Source organism: Beta vulgaris, chromosome 4, assembly GCF_026745355.1.
Source record: "Beta vulgaris subsp. vulgaris cultivar EL10 chromosome 4, EL10.2, whole genome shotgun sequence".
Taxonomy (NCBI): domain Eukaryota; kingdom Viridiplantae; phylum Streptophyta; class Magnoliopsida; order Caryophyllales; family Amaranthaceae; genus Beta; species Beta vulgaris.
The window spans coordinates 503,067-522,155 of NC_079205.1; the positions used below are offsets into that span (position 1 = coordinate 503,067).

At 36.5% G+C, this 19,089-nt stretch overlaps 1 protein-coding gene across 2 annotated transcripts; it reads left to right on the top strand.

The window, feature by feature from the left end:
• The first annotated feature begins 9,453 nt into the window (after positions 1–9,453).
• Positions 9,454–18,697, top strand: LOC109133538 (hypothetical protein). 2 transcript variants are annotated; one of them, XM_048642441.2, is made up of 3 exons: positions 9,454–9,785; positions 10,262–12,229; positions 18,163–18,697. In XM_048642441.2, exons 1-3 carry the CDS (start codon positions 9,609–9,611, stop codon positions 18,259–18,261), a joined length of 2,244 nt encoding a protein of 747 aa, XP_048498398.1. In that variant the 5' UTR covers positions 9,454–9,608; the 3' UTR covers positions 18,262–18,697. The 2 variants fall into 2 exon arrangements, with proteins under 2 accessions (XP_048498398.1, XP_010676074.2); XM_010677772.4 differs by lacking the exons at positions 9,454–9,785; positions 10,262–12,229 and adding an exon at positions 13,855–17,385.
• Positions 18,698–19,089: the final 392 nt, after the last annotated feature.

Genomic DNA, 19,089 nt, shown 5'->3' on the forward strand with positions numbered 1-19,089 from the left:
TATCATGAATGTGTTTCATGTCTTTGACATTAGTGGAAATGTGGAATAGCAGTGCATGGTATGCCAATTTTTTTTTAATCAGAGAAGTCTTTGCTGTGTGTTTCTGTTAATTGGTTTTGAAATTCTCCAAAGAGAGCTTGATATTTCAGGAGGAACCAAAGTAAATACTCCCTCTGCTTCTATTAGATGCTATATTTGGACTTTTCTACTATTCGTAAACTTTGACTATATTTTTGTCTGTATATAAAATCCAATGTTAGCATATAGGATGTTATTGAATTTGTCTCGACGTATAATATGAAGATATCAATTTTTATAATTATTAAATGGATAAATTAGAGATATTAATTAATGGTCAAATTTGTGCATCAGCAATTGTGCAAGTCAAATGGAACAAGTATTAAAAAACGGAGGAAGTATCAATTAATAATTTGGTATAAGCATTATGTGTGTTACACGCTAGGCACATGTACATCTCAAGTGCAACGCACACACAGACTTTTACTTGCCACTAACAAAGTAGTTAATATGTTAAAGTTTTAAAGGTGGTACTCATGGCCCAAAATTGAATTATGTTTGCAATTCTGTCTTAAATGGACCTTTATAGACAAATGTAGAACAATTCATACCTTCTCAACCAACAATGGTTATCCTTTTATATATATTTATGATGTATTAGGCACCCGATTTTAGCAATACATCCCTATATAGTCGCCGTATATATAAATGGTGCTAAAAGGAATTCAAATAAAATTGTGTGTTGTTTTTGGTGTGCAAACCAAACCATCATCTAGTACCAAGTATCATTTTACCCTGAATGTGTTGAAGATTTAGAGTATAAGTTAGTTTATTTCATGATACGTTGTTTCAAGTTACTTGGCTATGGTGGTGTTGCTTGAATCATTTGTATGTAATACTATGCTTGGTTATTGATGTGTTGTAGTTATAACAAGCTACACAAGCAATAGCCTCGTAGCACTCAGGCATTCTCTCGCACAAGCTAGGCGAGGAGGCAGAGCTCGCGACTCGCGAGCGAGATCGCACCTCGCGACTTTGTGCGACTGCCAAGCAGAAGAAGGAGGAGGCAGAATGTGTCTCGCGACTCGCGACCTGGGTCGCACCTCGCGAGCTGCCCAGTTCGCGACTTCGCGACTCGCGACGATGTTCGCGGTTCGCGACTGTCTTCCTCTCGTCTGCGGTTTTGCTTTGCGTGAATGACGGTTAGTCATTGTATGTCATTGTATGGTTTCAGTTTTCAGAAACTATGAAGCATTAGTATATATATGAGTATTCTCATATGATGAAAGGATAGATGAAAAATCAGATTCTCTCTTGCATAAGGATTAAATAAAAAGTTCATCATCATTACAAAAAATTTTCTTTCTTTCACTCATTTGACAAATCTCATAACGAGCGTGATATTTGTTGTTCTTCTTTGTATCTCGGAAGTGAATTCCTTGCAACCCGTGCTCAGTGTAGGGTAGGAATATTGCTTTTGGGAAAGTGTCTACACACGCCTAGAAGATTCGTATTTCATAGTATTCATCTTTTTCACCCTTTACCGATATCTAACAATCCAAAAGCAATATCTCTTGAAGATGGCTACGGTACGTGAAATGACTTCGAATTTTCAGAAACTTGAAAAGTTTGAGGGTGTGGGATTCCGTAGATGGCAAAAGAAGATGCATTTTCTTCTCACTTCTCTTTCGGTGGCATATGTTTTGAGTACTCCAAAACCCGAGTTTGTGGAAGAGAAACTTTGGAGGCCTCAAGGAGAAGGAACAAGTGGGAGAATGACGATTATATATGCCGTGGTCACATTCTAAACGGTATGTCTGACACTTTATTTGATGTTTATCAATTTTATGAATCCGCTAAAATGCTTTGGGATGACCTTGAGTCAAAATACATGGCCGAAGATGCATCTAGTAAGAAGTTCTTAGTTAGTAATTTCAATAACTTTAAGATGAATGAAACAAGGCCTGTGATGGAACAATTCCATGAAATTCAAAGGATTTTAGGAAGTTTTAAACAACACAATTTAGTATGGATGAAACTTTTATTGTATCTTCAATAATAGACAAATTACCACCAAGTTGGAAGGATGTTAGAAATACTCTTAAACATAGGAAAGATGATATAAATGTGGAACAATTGGGTGCTCATCTTCGGATTGAAGAGGGCATTCGGGTTCAAGATGGACAAAAGGAGGTAAATCCTAATTCTTCTACCATTAACATGGTGGAGGATGGAAAGTTCAAAGACTCAAACCCTAAGAAGAGGGCTAATAATTTCACCAAAGGCAACAATTTAAGAAGCCTAAGAATGGTGGAGGTGTTCAACAACGTGGTTGTTGGGAGTGTGGCAAGCCCGGACACTTCAAAAAGGATTGCTTCCTTATGGAAGAGGAAAATGAACAAAAAGAATGAGCAAGGTGGAGGGAAAGGCGAGTCTAGCCAATCCCAAGCCAAACAAGGTACTTGTACACAACTTTCATGTAATTCAAGTTTGAATTATATGTGTATGATTTCTGAAATCTTTTGTGTACAGGATGATTGTTCATGGTACATCGATTCAGGAGCTTCAAGGCATGTGTGCAAGGAGCGGTCTTCATTCAAAACCTTCAAGGAGGTGGACAATGGAGAAGTTCTATACATGGGAAATGACTCTACAGCTCAAGTTCTCGGTGTAGGACAAGTAGAGTTGGTCTTTAGTTCCGGCAAATCTCTAGTGTTAAGAGATGTTGTATTTGCTCCGGAACTTAGGCGTAATCTAGTGTCAGGAGCTATCTTGAATCGAATAGGTTTTAAAATGGTTTTTGAGTCGGACAAATTTATATTATCTAAGGGTGGTTTGTTTGTTGGACTTGGTTATTTGTGTAATGGTATGTTTAAACTTAGCATTTCAAATGCTTTAGTGAACAATGTGTGTGTTATTAATGATAATTCTTCTCTTTGGCATTTAAGACTTGGTCATGTTAATTATAGAAAATTATATTCTATGGCTAAGGATGATTTAATTCCTGCTTTTGATCCAAGTATTGAGAAGTGTAAAACATGCATGCTTACCAAAATAACTAGGTGTTCTTTCCCTAATAATGTGGAAAGAGATACTAAATTGCTTGATTTGGTACATAGTGATCTTTGTGATTTTCATAGTACACCTTCTTTAGGAAACAAAAAATATATAGTAACATTTATTGATGATCATTCACGATTTTGTTATGTATATCTATTGTCTACTAAAGATGAAGCCCTAGAAAAATTTGAGATCTATAAAAATGAAGTAGAATTGCAACTAAGTGACAAGGTTAAACGGTTTAGAACCGATAGAGGTGGTGAATTTCATAATCCTAGTTATTTCCAAGCTTTAGGAATATACATGAAACAACCGCGGCTTATACACCACAACAAAATGGTGTAGCGGAAAGAAAAATAGAACTTTACAAGAAATGGTAAATTCTATGTTATCCTACTCGGGTTTGAGTGATGGTTTTTGGGGTGAAGCGGTTTTAACCGCTTGTTACATCTTAATCGTGTTCCTATGAAAAAGAACAAAGAACCCCTTATGAATTATGGTACAAAAGAAAACCAAATCTAAGTTACATTAGAGTTTGGGGATGTAGGGCAATAGTGAAAGTGCCGGAACCTAAACGTAAAAAGTTAGGTGAAAGAGGAGTTGAATGCATCTTTATAGGATATGCTTCTCATAGCAAATCCTATAGGTTCTATGTTATAGAACAAAACGACTTTTGGTCGGTTCACACTATTGTGGAGTCAAGGGATGCAATTTTTGATGAAAATAGATATTCATCGGTTCCTAGACCAAAGGATATAACTCCAAGTACCGAAATTCAAGAGATTGATCAAACAATGATCTGAGTTAGATGAACAAATTCTAGATGAAAATGTTGCATCTACATCAACTCAACCAAGGAGAAGTAAACGGGTTAGGAAAGAGAAATCTTTTGGCCCGGATTTTCATGTATATTTGGTTGAAGGATCAAGAGATAGTGTTTTGACTAAATTTCCATATGTCTATAATGTGGAAGGGGATCCTTTAACATATGATGAGGCCATGCAATCTCAAGATGCTTCATTTTGGAAAAAGCTATTGATGATGAAATGGACTCAATCATGGGGAATAACACATGGGTTTTAGCGGACCTACCTCCTAAATGTAAACCAATAGGGTGCAAATGGATTTTCAAGAAGAAAATGAAAATCGATGGAACTATTGACAAGTTCAAAGCCCGGTTAGTGGCACAAGGCTTTTCTCAAAAGCCGGGTATCGATTATTTCGATACATATGCACCTGTAGCTCGAATCTCCACTATAAGATTATTGATTGCCTTGCAGCAATTCATAATCTTGTGATCCATCAAATGGATGTCAAGACTGCGTTCTTGTATGGAGAATTAGATGAGGAGGTTTACATGAGACAACCGGTTGGATTTGTTGTCAAAGGTCAAGAACAAAAAGTTTGCAAACTAATTAGATCTTTGTATGGGCTAAAACAAGCACCTAAGCAATGGCATCAAAAATTTGATGAGGTAGTGTTGTCTAACGGATTCAAATTGAACAATTCAGACAAGTGTGTATATAGCAAATTTGATGACAATGGTCATGGTGTTGATGATTTGCTTATATGTAGATGACATGCTAATTTTTGGAACTGATTTATCCCAAGTTAGTGGACTAAATCTTTTCTATCGTCTAAGTTCTCAATGAAAGATTTGGGGGAGGCGGATGTCATTCTAGGAATTAGAATTAAAAGAAGCAAAGGTAAATTGAGTTTGTCTCAATCTCACTACATCGAAAAGGTTCTTAAGAAATTCGATGTTAGTGGTTGCTCTTTTGTGTCAACTCCAATGGACCCTAGTGAGAAATTACTACCTAATGTAGGTAGTGCTGTATCTCAACTTGAGTATTCAAGGGTGATTGGATGTTTGATGTATGCAATGACGAGTACTAGGCCGGATATCGCATTTGCGGTAGGCAAACTCAGTAGGTATACTAGTAATCCTAGTGTACAACATTGGCAAGCTATTCGTCGTGTTTAAGGTATTTAGGAAAAACCAAGGACTATGGTTTATCCTATAGTGGTATCCTTCGGTTTTAGAAGGGTATTCGGATGCAAGTTGGATCTCTAACAAAGAAGATCATCTTCTACAAGTGGATGGGTATTTCTACTTGGGGGAGGTGCTATATCTTGGGCTTCCAAGAAACAAACTTGCATAGGGATTCCTCCATGACTTCGGAATTCATTGCTTTATCTTCCGCAAGCAAAGAGGCGGAGTGGTTGAAGAATCTCATGATTGAGATTCCTTTGTTGCCAAAACCGATATCGCCCATAGCGATTCATTGTGATAACGATGCTGCTTTGGCAAGGGCATATAGTCAAGTCTATAATGGTAAGTCAAGACACATTGGTGTCGGCATAGCTACATCCAAGGACTTATCAAGGATAGTGTAATCACTGTTGACTATGTACGTACAACGTATAATCTAGCGGATTGTTTTACAAAGGCCTTGGCTAGAGATAATGTAAAGAGGATGGCAATCGGTTTAGGATTGGAGCCCCTCGAGAATCACGAATGAGGAAATCTTAACTTAACGCCCAATATGACGTTGGTCTTAAGTTCAATAAGATTAATTTCTTCATTTAGATGATTGTAGAACTTTATTCATCCTAAGTTTATAGTTCTATAACTGTGTTGTATAAGGAGGTTGTAAACTTAATAGGTCTCTTGTTTGTGCTTGTCACAGTAGCATGTATTTTAGAGATCTACCTATGTAAGTGTGAAGTTTAGCCGCTTCAAGGAGCTATTGGGGCATAGCTTTGATACACTTATGAATAGATATGGACACAAGGCTTTATGTGTCGGTTTATAATGAGTGTAAGTAATTTTATCTTATGTGTATAGTATCTTCGGGTTTCCATTATGTATTGAAATTGGTTCAATCGTTATCGACACCAATTGGATACGGATACTTGGAATGTGTACTATACTATATGGAAGTTCAAGTTTTACACACTTTCATTTATGCATAAGATTGATTTGTTATGATGATGTTTATGCTTAACTATTATATATACTCTAAATGGGGGAGGATTGTTGAAGATTTAGAGTATAAGTTAGTTTATTTCATGATACGTTGTTTCAAGTTACTTGGCTATGGTGGTGTTGCTTGAATCATTTGTATGTAATACTATGCTTGGTTATTGATGTGTTGTAGTTATAACAAGCTACACAAGCAATAGCCTCGTAGCACTCAGGCATTCTCTCGCACAAGCTAGGCGAGGAGGCAGAGCTCGCGACTCGCGAGCGAGATCGCACCTCGCGACTTTGTGCGACTGCCAAGCAGAAGAAGGGGAGGCAGAATGTGTCTCGCGACTCGCGACCTGGGTCGCACCTCGCGAGCTGCCCAGTTCGCGACTTCGCGACTCGCGACGATGTTCGCGGTTCGCGACTGTCTTCCTCTCGTCTGCGGTTTTGCTTTGCGTGAATGACGGTTAGTCATTGTATGTCATTGTATGGTTTCAGTTTTCAGAAACTATGAAGCATTAGTATATATATGAGTATTCTCATATGATGAAAGGATAGATGAAAAATCAGATTCTCTCTTGCATAAGGATTAAATAAAAAGTTCATCATCATTACAAAAAATTTTCTTTCTTTCACTCATTTGACAAATCTCATAACGAGCGTGATATTTGTTGTTCTTCTTTGTATCTCGGAAGTGAATTCCTTGCAACCCGTGCTCAGTGTAGGGTAGGAATATTGCTTTTGGGAAAGTGTCTACACACGCCTAGAAGATTCGTATTTCATAGTATTCATCTTTTTCACCCTTTACCGATATCTAACAGAATGAAATTGTGAATTTGAAGTTCCAGTGGGTAAGTTGAGATATTGAGCTCACAATTTGTCAGTTTTATTAAATTAGTAACGTATGCTAATAGGTTGATTTATAATGCATGTATTACATGTTAGTAGTCATGAAGCACTACTACTGCGTTGGATGTTTGTGAGTTGGCCTTTGCTTTACATCCAGCCGACGTGCTCTATAAAAGTATACTTTAATAAACTGTGAAGTAAAGCATGCAACGTACCTCCTATACGAGTAATTAAAAGATAAAGAATACATCAAATTAATTCTATAATGTCTTAGACAAAAGCTTTTGGGGTACATATTTTGGAATTGAATTAGTAAGTAAAGCATGTAGTTATATTGGCTTTTAGAATGGTATGGACTTGGACATGTCTAAATTATCGTGTTTATTATTTTATCGGATGATAGCTCTTTGTTGAATATTTTTGTGAAGTAGTCGAGTTAATTGTCTAATAGTTAGGCAACTGAAAAGGCAAAACGTCTCTTTTTCTTGATCATAAGCAACTCTAGTTTGATTCATCAAGGATTAGTTGGTATATTTGATTGATATCGCTTTGATTATTAGTTGGTAGGCAAAATTCATAGTTTTGTAAGTTTGCGATCCGTTCAATATTACTATCGATTTTCAGTTTTTGGTTTTAAGATTAATTTTAGAAGTCATATAATGTAGGTGGTATTTTAACTTAAAATTAGTCTATTCCTACTAATCCAACAGAAAATCGACAATTGCTTTTTATAATTTTCATATTTATGTTTTTAGTTTTCAAGAAATTGAAAATATGAAACAAAAATCGATGCTGAAAAGACCTTAGCCTTTAGAAAATTAAACTATTGCCGCAAATTTCAAAATTATGTATAGTAATAATTAACAAATTTGATTAGATGTTTTCACCTATGGTATAAATGTTATCATTAACTCTATTTCGGAGATGTCATATTATAATTGTATTCCTTTATATATTCCTTTCCATACTCGACGTATGAAAGAAAAAATTAATAAAATTTGATTAGATGTTTTCACTTATGGTCCAAATGTTATCATTAACTCTATTTCGGAGATGTCATTATACAATTGTATTCCTTTCCATACTCGACGCGCGAAAGAAAAAATTCACTTATGAATTTGTTCCATATTGAAGAAAATTTTAGAGAGGATGATGACATGTCAATTTGGTAAGTTACTACACCGATTTGCCAAATAATTTTAAGATGAAATTTCACTTGACTTATGTATATATGTTCACGTTCTCTTTTCGACGTACGTATGTATAGGCCCATACATCATAAATTCATAATATTAAAATAGAATCTCCTTGTTCATTATCAGTCGTCCCAAGAAGGGAGAACCCTTAAATTTGAATAACAATAGGGAGAAAGATATAACTAACATAGTAACATATAAGTCTGGCGAACTACTACATCTATAGCTATTGAAATTGGTTTTAGAACATGCCACCTTACCGGGTTTGTATGTAATCAGACTCGTCTCTAATAAAAGCCTATGTATTAAAGGTCATTAATCAAGATGTATCATAACAAACTTAAGAAAGCAGTTGGCCACTAACAATAATTGATTCATTACGTATCACTAAATTAACAATTATGATTAACTGCTCATGCAATAGCATGATTAACAAATACTTGTAATCGAAGTTGCGCAGAAAGTTCCTAGAATTACAAGGGTTTGAGTGAGCCTATTGATGCCAAAAGCTAAAATCTGAGTGAGCTTGCATAAAAATGTTGTCAAACAAAGATTACTTCTTCAGAATTTAGTCTTTTGGTGTACATGATCTAGTTTGTTAAAAAAACCTCCCTTTTTATTCATTTATATACTTTTATGTAGTATTATACAAAGTTCATGGACCCAAATAGTGAAGCTCTTACATGAATACCTTAAATCATTGCAAACCTAATAAGACAAAAGCAAGAGTGTTGGTTTAGACTTGTGAGACTTTACTACATGATACAACAATGGTAAGGCTGTAAGAGTAAAGGAGAATTGGAAGTCTAAAGATTTGAGAAAAAGTGGGGGAGCCAAAGATAAAGGATAAAGGTCGTCGTGAAGAATAATACAAAAGAATTAGGTTTGTAGGAGCATATAACACTTGACAGAAGAGAATAAAGAGAGTAGAATATCTATATGAACGACCAACAAAAAAAATTGTCTCATACATCCGTCCTTATTATTCATGAGTAAGACTTTCGACATTGTTGTATTCAAAAATAAATAAATGTCGAAGTTTTAACTTGCTACTCAAACTCGAAAAAACACAAAATTATAATTATGATTACTAAAAACAGATTTGTGTACCTAAACAAAAAAGAAAGGGAATCTAGTGAAGCCACTAGCAAGTAACAAATACTTGATTTTTGTTCATCAAATAAAATTTCCCACCAGCTGACATATATAGCAAGCAAGATCAAGCAATATGATTGGTCACTTGGACCATCCTAGATATAACTATATAATATAACTGTATAAGAATGATCTACCTAATTATTCAACGTAGAAAATCATTTCTTCAATATGATCCAAGAAAGAAAAATTCCTTAATACTATAATACATCATCTTGTCAATTGTCATGTTATAGATGCAACATATTCCTAATCATATGTGTTTATATATGTATATATATTCATCATACTCTTAATTCTGTCATTACAACAACAAGAATTTTTTTGTCACTCACATATTAGGAAAAATAAGGCCTAAGATGAGCTCAGTTTCTTGTTCAAAAACTGACAGAAAATTGCAGTTCTGTAGTAAAACTGTCCCATGGAAGGAGATGTGTCTCTCTGCTTCTTTTCGAATGCCGAAATCTGATCCTTTTTCCATCACAAATACAACAGAAATTCAAGAATTAAGCTCATCTTCTTCTAACACACCTGAGGTATATATATTCTTTGAATTTTAGTTCCCTACTTTCTGTTTCTTCCTTTTCCTTTCTTTCAATTCCATTTTGTCCTGAGGAGACATAACTGTCATAGATGCAGACGGATTTAAATCCCTGGTCTACTAGTTAATGGATTGTTCGATATACTGTCAGTTTTCAGTTTTTGGTTTTACGATAGTAACAATTATACTATGATTCGAGTTGCGTAAACAGTCTTGCTAACTTGATATATGACAGCAGAAAACTACTTTTTTTACTTTTCAAAAACTTGTTTAAGAGCTTTCAAGAAAAACGCTTAAAACTCTAAATTTGTCATTGAAATGGGTACAAAACAAGCCTAAGCTAGCTAACATTAATTAAATATGGTGATCTGTATAGTGAATTGAGTCATTATTGGATAGAGTATAGATCATATTAAGTTGAGATGTAGCATTAACTATATGACTGTATGACATAATTTCTTGCAATTGCAGATTTGTGCGCTGCGTTCTTTGTCAATGGACCACAATCCTCACAGAAATCTCAACCTTAACTCTGACAACTCATCAACTGTCCCCTGGCAAGCCATGTTCCGCACTGCTTCTTTCAGAAGACCTGATGTATCGCCTCGAAACCAAAATCCAGTTACTGAGAACAATGCAGCATCTACCATGAATGAAGCACACGATACTCCAGTAGAATCTGACTTGATAGTATTGCCACCTGAAGAAACCAATGTCATTGCAAGTACTCCAGAGTCTCCTGAAACAATGAATCAGCACAGAAGTGGTTTTCTTTCTGATGCTCTGATATGGGCTGCAGTCTATCTTACCTTAGGACAAGCAGTACTCACAGTTCTTATAAACTTATCCTACGGAGCCTCTAAATTACTCGAAGAATATATACGCCCAATTATGTGGGCATCTCTTTGCTCAATTCCTCTAAGAGGAATCCAAGACACACTAGTCAACTTCTGGTCTGAGCCATTAAGTTCAGGGTTAACAGATGCAGCCTTTGCAGTGCCAGTAGCTATTTTACGCGCTTTTGCTGGAACAATAGTTGATGCTCGTGATGTACTTTCCTGGGTTTTCTGTGGAGAGAACAACAAGCTCCAAGATGTAAGGCCGGAGAATAATGGGTTCTTAAAGTTAGTCCGAAGACTTGTTTCTTTTAGTCTATTTGTGTTTACTTATGAGCAGATTGGAAGATTTGGCGCGTTCACTCTCATTGGATTAGGCTTTATGTTTAGCTCAAATCTCTCTTCTTCGACAATCTCTGCAGTATCTTCATTAAAAAGTGACAGTTTTCGCCAAAGAAGCACTACGCGTACTGGACCAGAAGGGAAGGAACATAATCCAAATCTTGATAAAATTAGCAGGGTAATTAGTAGATGGATATTAAGCAGGCTGAAAACAATCTTAGCAGTGTGCTTAATTATTGGAATGATCATCGGAAGCTTATCTGGTTTAACCTTTTTCACTTACCAAATTGGATCTGAAGGAAAAGATGCAGTTATTTCAATAAAATCCCACATTGAAAACAGCAACTATGCAGAAAAGATCTGCATGAAGAAATGGATACATGGCAATAATCCTGCTGTGGAGTTGATAGATTGGTACACTTCTGAATGCTATGAAACATTACTGCTACAAATAGACAGTTTAGCCTCCAAATACAACTTGTCAGAACTCATTGAAGTAATTAAGCAATTCGCGATAACTCCATATTATACTGATGATTTCCCTGAAAATTCATCCAATTTCCTTGGCACTCCACGCACTACAAAGTACACCATCAAGTTCGGAAATCTGATGGAAAAACCGGTTCTCAACAAAGCAAAATGCCTGGCAACTCAAGGAATGGACATATGGTTTTGGGTATTAACAAACAGCAGATTCATCTTAGATGGAAGTGCACATTTTCTGATCTACATAGGACATATAATGGTATCAGGAGCAGCAGGAATAATGCAATTTTTGCTACAATTGACAGTATTTTTCTGGGTTCTGTACTACCTTCTGACATCAGAATCCGGTGGTGTTACCGAGCAAGTAATGAAAGTTCTTCCTCTAGAGAAACCCGTCAAAGATCGATGTGTCGAAGCTCTTAACAATGCAATCTCAGGGGTGCTTTTAGCAACAGCAGAGATAGCATTTTTTCAGGGGTGTTTCACTTGGCTTCTATGTAGGCTATTCTCTGTGCATTTTGCTTATATGTCAACTATGCTTGCTTTTATCAACCCTTTGCTTCCTATATTCCCTGCTTGGCTTCCAACTTTACCAGGAGCAGTGGAGTTAGTGTTGGATGGAAGATATATTTTGGGAATCAGCTTTTGTATAACTCATATTATGGTCATGGATTATGGAGCATCTGAAATTGCAGAATATGTACCTGGTTATAGTACTTATCTTACTGGAGTTAGCATCATTGGTGGGATGACTTTGTTCCCTTCTGCATTTGAGGTAATTTCATGATCATATATACGTTTATTGTTTCTAATCAAAGATTAGTAGTTTCACTCCAAAAATTAACAGCCTGCTCTTGTTTGATTTTCTAATATTAACAAACATAGTAGTGGCTTTGTGTCTAGTTGACCATGTTATTTGATGAATTTCTTCTGCTTCCTCCGTTTCATATTATTGCTACACTTCTCAATTCACGGACTCATGCGAGAGGAGAGAGTTTATTGCCCAAAAAGGAAGTGTAGCAAGTAATGTAAAACTTCCCGCAATGAAAAATGTAGCGAGTATTATGAAACGAATGAAGTATAAGTACTAGTTGAAAAATTTACATACTAAATGCCCTATTCACTCCAATATTAAACTAGAGTAATGTTTAGTAAACTAAAAATCTTTTTTAGGGAATATAAAGCTTCTATGAGTACTTCAAAAGCTACTCAATTCTAGTTGTAATAAACGGTTTTTCTACCTAGTATTTAAGTAGCTACTAGCTAGTTTGGGTAGATAACTTATTTTAACAGGTTAATTTTACTTTTCATTTTTTAATGGGAGTCAACAAGTTAATTTATATCTACCTCTAACAACTAAATTTACTTCAACAAGACAACAACTACTTTAGTTAGTGCTTACAATATCTAAATTACAGACAATGTTATATCTAGAGCTGGGTATGGGCCGAGCATGTTCACGAGCTCGGCCTACGGGCTTGGGTAAATGACGGGTCGGGTCGGGTTTGAAATTTTCAAAAATTTTCCATAGCCCAGGTTCACGAGCCCGCGGGCCTGACTCATGTTTTATGTTGTTTTTTTTTGTATTTTTGACAGTTTTAGTCTAAAAAACAAAGGAAATGAGCGTTCGTCCCACGGGCTCGTGCCGATGCGGGCCTGAATAAAATTTCTTGATTGTGACAGTCCCGCAGCCCACGTAGCGGACAACGGGCCGGGCCTTGAGCGAGCTCGGGCCTGGCCGAGCCGCGTGCCAGCCCTGCTCATACCCACCTCTAGTTATATCTATTGAGTGGGTAGTTAACCCATTAGAAATAAAAAATTAAATAACTACTTCATTAGAACAAAGTAGAGGTGGTCATGGGCCGGGCCCAATAATAGAGTAAAAAGTCATTTTTGACTTGCTCAAAGCCCGATCTAAAGCAAAAAAAAAGTACCTAGTTCGATCGCAGACAGAAAAATTCTGCCATACTCACCCAAAAATCGGGTCGGGTTGGAGTTGATAAGCTCTAGAACAAAGGGAACAAAAACAACTATACTATCTTTTTACTCTGTCGCGTTAAAACTCATAAGTTAGATTCTATTATGTATTTATCCGATTTATAGTGGGTTGTTGACCCATTAAGTAGATAAAGTTTTTCTCTTAAATAACTGCTTGTAATAGACATAGTAGGTAAAGAAAGGCCAATCAATGACAAATTTGGTCATCTTATTCTTGGCTACTGATTCCAGCATTATAGTAGTACTTTTTCTTCTATGACTTCAACTATAGAAGAAAAAGAAAAAGAGCAGAAAAAATAAATAAACAGGCAGATATTCACACGTCTTACAACCGACAGCCAACCATATGGATATGAATTGATGGGTGCATTTTCTTGAACAAAAATCTGGGAAAGCAACCAAAAAAGGGAGTAACATTTTTCTCATTCCAATCATTTTCTTATTGGATTTGTCCGCTTATAATAATGGAGTTATACTATTTATATCTTTCTAATCCTATGCTTCTTCATTGCCTTACTCACAACTTACACCCACACAAACAATTTTCTCTCATCAATTCAGGTAATTCACTCTTTCTCAATTTTGTGTCCCCTCCTTGTCAAATGACTTGATTTTTTAAAAAATAAGAAAAAAAAAGAAATTAGTAGAGGTGCTCATGGATCGGGCCGGATTTGGGTTGGGCCGCAACAAAAAAAAATTTGCCCATTAGCCGGGTCCAGCCTAAATTTGGGCCGAATTTTTGTGCCAAAAACTCGCTATTTCGGGCCTAAATTAGCGGGCTTTTGCGGGCCAAAAATGGGCCGAGCCAAAAAATAGACTAAAAAGTCGATTTTGGCTTGGCCAAAGCCAAAAAAAATTCGGGCCGGGGCTGACCGCGGGCCGAAAAAACCCGGCCCAAAAATGGACCGGGCCAAAATGATCACCTCTAGAAATTAGGATGTTTTATTATCTTTCACGAGGGGGTAAATTCTAATATATCATTTATAAAGATTGAGAAAAGAGAGGAATTAATACAAGGCTCAATATAAAAAGGAGAATAAACCGAGTAACATTAGCTATTTAATTAGTTGATCAGTTTGCTTCTCCGGAGATGTGCTTTATACTCGAATTTGTTAAGGAGCTTAAGAGAGCGTAGATGTTTTGAATAATGAGAGCTATTTTCTATGATACTTCCTAAATTCCTTCCATTACATTGATGACTAGAGATTGTCTCTTTTAATGATAATTATTTTGGATGTCTTAACGAGTAGAATCCTGTTTATGTAAGACAAAGGCTTTTGTTATGAATCGGAAATAGGAAAAAATAAAGTCCTTATGTCGTAAGCTTGATTATGTTAAAAATACGTATATAAGGCGTTATCGTGTTACTAAGAAATTATAGGGCGCTGAATAACAATCGAGTAGATTCATTTCAATGAGCTTAAATATATTAATTTTTGATAATTTTCACATATATATAATTAAAAACTTCAATATTTAAAAATAAGTTTAAATTAATAAAAAAAAATACACATAAATTAGGATAAATGTTCACAAGTATATGGCAAATTAATTGAGATAACAAAGTAATAAAATCTCTATGTCAAATAATAGAGCAACTACACTTTTAAATTCTCTCCACAAACACTTTTATTTATTTATTTTACTTTTTTAAAAGTTGATTTTTTCTTAGATATTTACTTTTCTAAATCAATCCCCACCTCAATTTTTTTAAAAAATAATATAAAAAAAAAAACCACCTTTCTTTCCCTACATTACATCCAAATCAAAATTAAACCTTTGAAACCCAAAAAAAATAAAAATAAACAAAAAAATTCAAATCCAATCCTTCATCTCCACTCTATTTCCTCATCCTCCCAAATAAAAATCCAATCTTTTTCTTCCTCCACCCCCAAAAACCTCCCATAATTTTCAACCCCAAATCAAATTTCCAACCTTTTCCCTCTCTCTTAATCAATCATTAATCAACCCCAAATTACATTTTCCCCCAATTCAAATTCTAATTTCATCTAAAATCACTAATCACATTCCTTAATCAATCAATATTTCCTTAATCAATCTCAATTCCACCCTATGGAACTTGTTCCATACTCAGACCCAAACAACCCCTCCACCTCCTCCACCACCTCCCCACCTTGGCAAGACATGTTTCGCTCCGCATCGATCCGTAAACCCACTTCCCCAAACACCCCTCAACCACCACCTACGACGGCGCGTTCACCCCACGCGCCACCTCAATCTTCTCTCTCCGGCGACCCACAAGTCAAACTCGCCCTATACATAGCCATGGCCCACGCCTTCCTTCTTTTCTCTCTCCTCACCCTCTACGGTGTTTTCCGTCTTCTAGAAGGCTACCTCCGCCCACTTCAGTGGGCCATCCTCTGCTCTATCCCCTTACGTGGCATCCAACAAACCCTTGTGTTATTCTGGCGGGACCCACTTCAGAAGGGTCTTACTGAAACCATCTTAGCTGTTCCGGTTGCTATTTTCAGGGTGTTTGTGGGTACTATAATTGAGATCCGGGAGATGATTACCCGGATCGTTTTCAAGAATAATAAGATCAACACTACTAATCAAAGCCGTAGTAGTAAACGTAGGAGGAGTGGGTTTTCTAGGTGGTTGAGGTGGCTATTATCATTTAGTATATTTGTACTTGTTTATGAACGTTTTGGGGTTTTGGGTGCATTTGGAATTTTGGGATTTGGGCTTATGTTTCGTGCTAATAGTGTAGAGTATACTATGGATGCTGTGTCGAATTTTAAGAGTTTGAGTTTTAGGAGGAGTAGAGTTAGTGCTTTTTTTACTAGTAGGATTGTTAAAGGGTTAGAAACTATTGTTGCAATTGGTTTGATTGTTGTTATGATTATTGGGTTTTTAGCTTGTGTTATATTCTTTTCTTATAAGATTGGGGTTGAAGGTAGGGATGCGGTTTTTGGGTTGAAGTCTCATGTTGAGGAGAGTAATTATGCTGAGAAGATTGGGATTAAGAAATGGATGGATGAGAATGATGTTCCGGGGATGGTGGATACTTATACGACTAAGTTTTATGAGACGGTGTCTGATCAGATTGATGGGTTGGCAATGCAGTATAATATGACTGAGTTTGTTACTGGGATTAAGCATTTTGTGATTAAGCCTACGAATGAGTCTGAGCGTTCTACTGAGCTTATGTCACCTTCTCCTTATGCGGAGAAGCTTATTGGTTTGAGGATGAAGTTTAAGGATCGAGAGTGGTGGGATATTTATACTGATATTGATGCCATTGCTAGGGAGTTGATTGCTAGTCGGGTTGATTTGGTTGAGAAGGTTAAGGGTTTTGCTGTGCAAGGACTTGATGTTGCACAACGTGTGTTTTCGAGTAGTAAGTCTGTTCTTGGTGGAGGTGCTAAGTTTATGTTTACGATTGTTGCTTCAATTCTTTCTGGAGCAGCTGGTGTTTTCAACTTTATTTCTCAATCGATGGTGTTCTTTTATGTTTTGTATTACCTTATAACCTCGGATTCTGGAGGTGTTACTGAGCAAGTGATGCAATTGCTTCCTGTCTCAAATGCAACAAGAACTCGGTGTGTTGAAGTTCTTGATAAGGCTATCTCTGGGGTTATGCTTGCAACAGCTGAGATTGCTTTTGTTCATGGCTGTTTAACTTGGCTGCTTTTTAGGCTGTTCTCCATCCATTTCTTGTATATGTCCACATTGCTTGCATTTGTGAGCCCTTTGTTGCCCCTTGTCCCAACTATCGTGGCAACCATCCCTGCTGCTGTACAGCTTCTTTTAGAGGGGAAGTGGATATTGGCAATTATTTTGTCAGTAATTCATATTGTGCTCTTGGATTATGGGGCTTCGGAAATCCTAGAGGATATACCTGGTCATAGTGCATATCTTACAGGGCTTAGCATTATTGGTGGAATGACATTGTTCCCGTCTGCTGTTGAGGTAAAACTATAACCGCGGTGGCATCCTTTTTTGCTAATTAATATTCATGTTTTGATCCTGATTTACTTGCTTGCTTATCAGCTATGTTGATATCTTTTGTCCTAATTAACTCATACCATGGCATTTAGAGGGCAATAATCATGCTTGGTACTTTTAAGTGATTCTCTATCATATGTTTAGAACCCTGGAAGTCATTGATATTACTAGCTTTAAAGTTCAACTTGCTAATGAGGCAATGGGTGGATTAAATAGTGTGATCAATGGTTTCAATGCCTTTATTTGCATTGCAATTAAAGTTGAAGCATGTGATCCACACAAATCCTTAGGTGCTTCCAAGCAATTTTTTCATTGATCATTTTTTGCTCATTTGTCAATCGTCCAAATGAGCAGAAGCAGTTCTTGGTGCTCTTGGGAGTAAGATAGACATTTTGTGTTCCCCATCGCTGGCTGTATGCGTTGAATGGATTTTCATGGATGTGTCTTTGTGATGGTTTATCGTCCTTTATCAACTTGATATTATTCTTTAGCGCTAATCTCTAGTTCGGGAAGGAGGGACACTAAGTGTAGACAATTTACTGGTGACGTGAGAGGGGGTCGTTTTGATAAATCCACTTGATGTGAACCCCACACCGACATCTCTATTGTTGAACTTGTTCTACATTTGGCTTTTCTCGCTAAAATATCTGTTTTGGGTTGATTTTTCTCTCATGATGAAGTAATTTAGTGTTGTATGGTATCAAATGTTGCCTTTCTGAGGTAGTTTCTACTGTAATGCAGGGAGCAATAATGGGACCTCTAATCACAACAGTTGTAATTGCCCTCAAGGACTTGTATACTGAATTCGTGCTGAACGAACCAAAGGAAAATAATGAGTAGACATCAGATATCTCAAGAGTACATGATCGACTTGTTTCCGATCATTTGGAGAACGCCCTCAATCGTGAACCATGGATAACCTATTTGCAGAAATTTCTCCGGCACATGTTTAATGTGAACATTTGCTCAAGAAGTATTACCCAGTCATTGGGAGGGTAATTATTTGGTGATTTGATTTGAGTCTCATTGTTTTGGTAGATTGATTGAAAGCTATATCAATCGTTTTTTTGTTGTAACTGAAAGTTATTTATTTGCATCTGTAAATTAGTATATTGTTCATAGTCTTGTTTTCAGTTTTTGCCAGCTTCATTAGAATTCATGTCTCGCAATTTTGTTGCACTTGAAGCTATTTGAATTGCTGGCCCTTTCAAAGATATGTTGTAAAGATAATGGTTACTAGATAACCACACAAATGTAACATTGTTTAACTTTTGTACATTCTATTGTTCATGATGGGATTCTCAGGATCTATCTGTGTAATTTACATGTTGCCCAGATATCTAGGCTCTGTCTGGTTGCACCAAAATCCATTTTCTCCTCCACAAAAGATATTCTTTTCAAGAAAGTTGTTTCCTGTGAAAACATTTTCCTTTGTTTGGCTTGAGACATCGTCCTACAACCAAAGCAATTCCATGAAAAATGAATAATCAAGTAAAAAGAACGAAAAGGAGAGAGGGTCCTAATTGAATTGAGCAGCTCGCGAGTAGCTCGAACTCGTCTCGGTCAAAGCTCAAAGCTCGACTCGAGTTAGCTTGAGCTCGCTCAATTGAGCTCAAAACTCGATATCTTGCACGTAACTCAGTTGTTTTCAATTGGTTTATCTTTGAA

Coding starts and splice junctions, on each gene's coding strand:
- LOC109133538 (XM_048642441.2), top strand. CDS start 9,609: ATGAGCTCAGTTTCTTGTTCAAAAACTGACAGAAAATTGCAGTTCTGT. Junction 9,786..10,261: donor CTTCTTCTAACACACCTGAG/GTATATATATTC, acceptor TTGCAATTGCAG/ATTTGTGCGCTGCGTTCTTT. Junction 12,230..18,162: donor TGTTCCCTTCTGCATTTGAG/GTAATTTCATGA, acceptor ACTGTAATGCAG/GGAGCAATAATGGGACCTCT.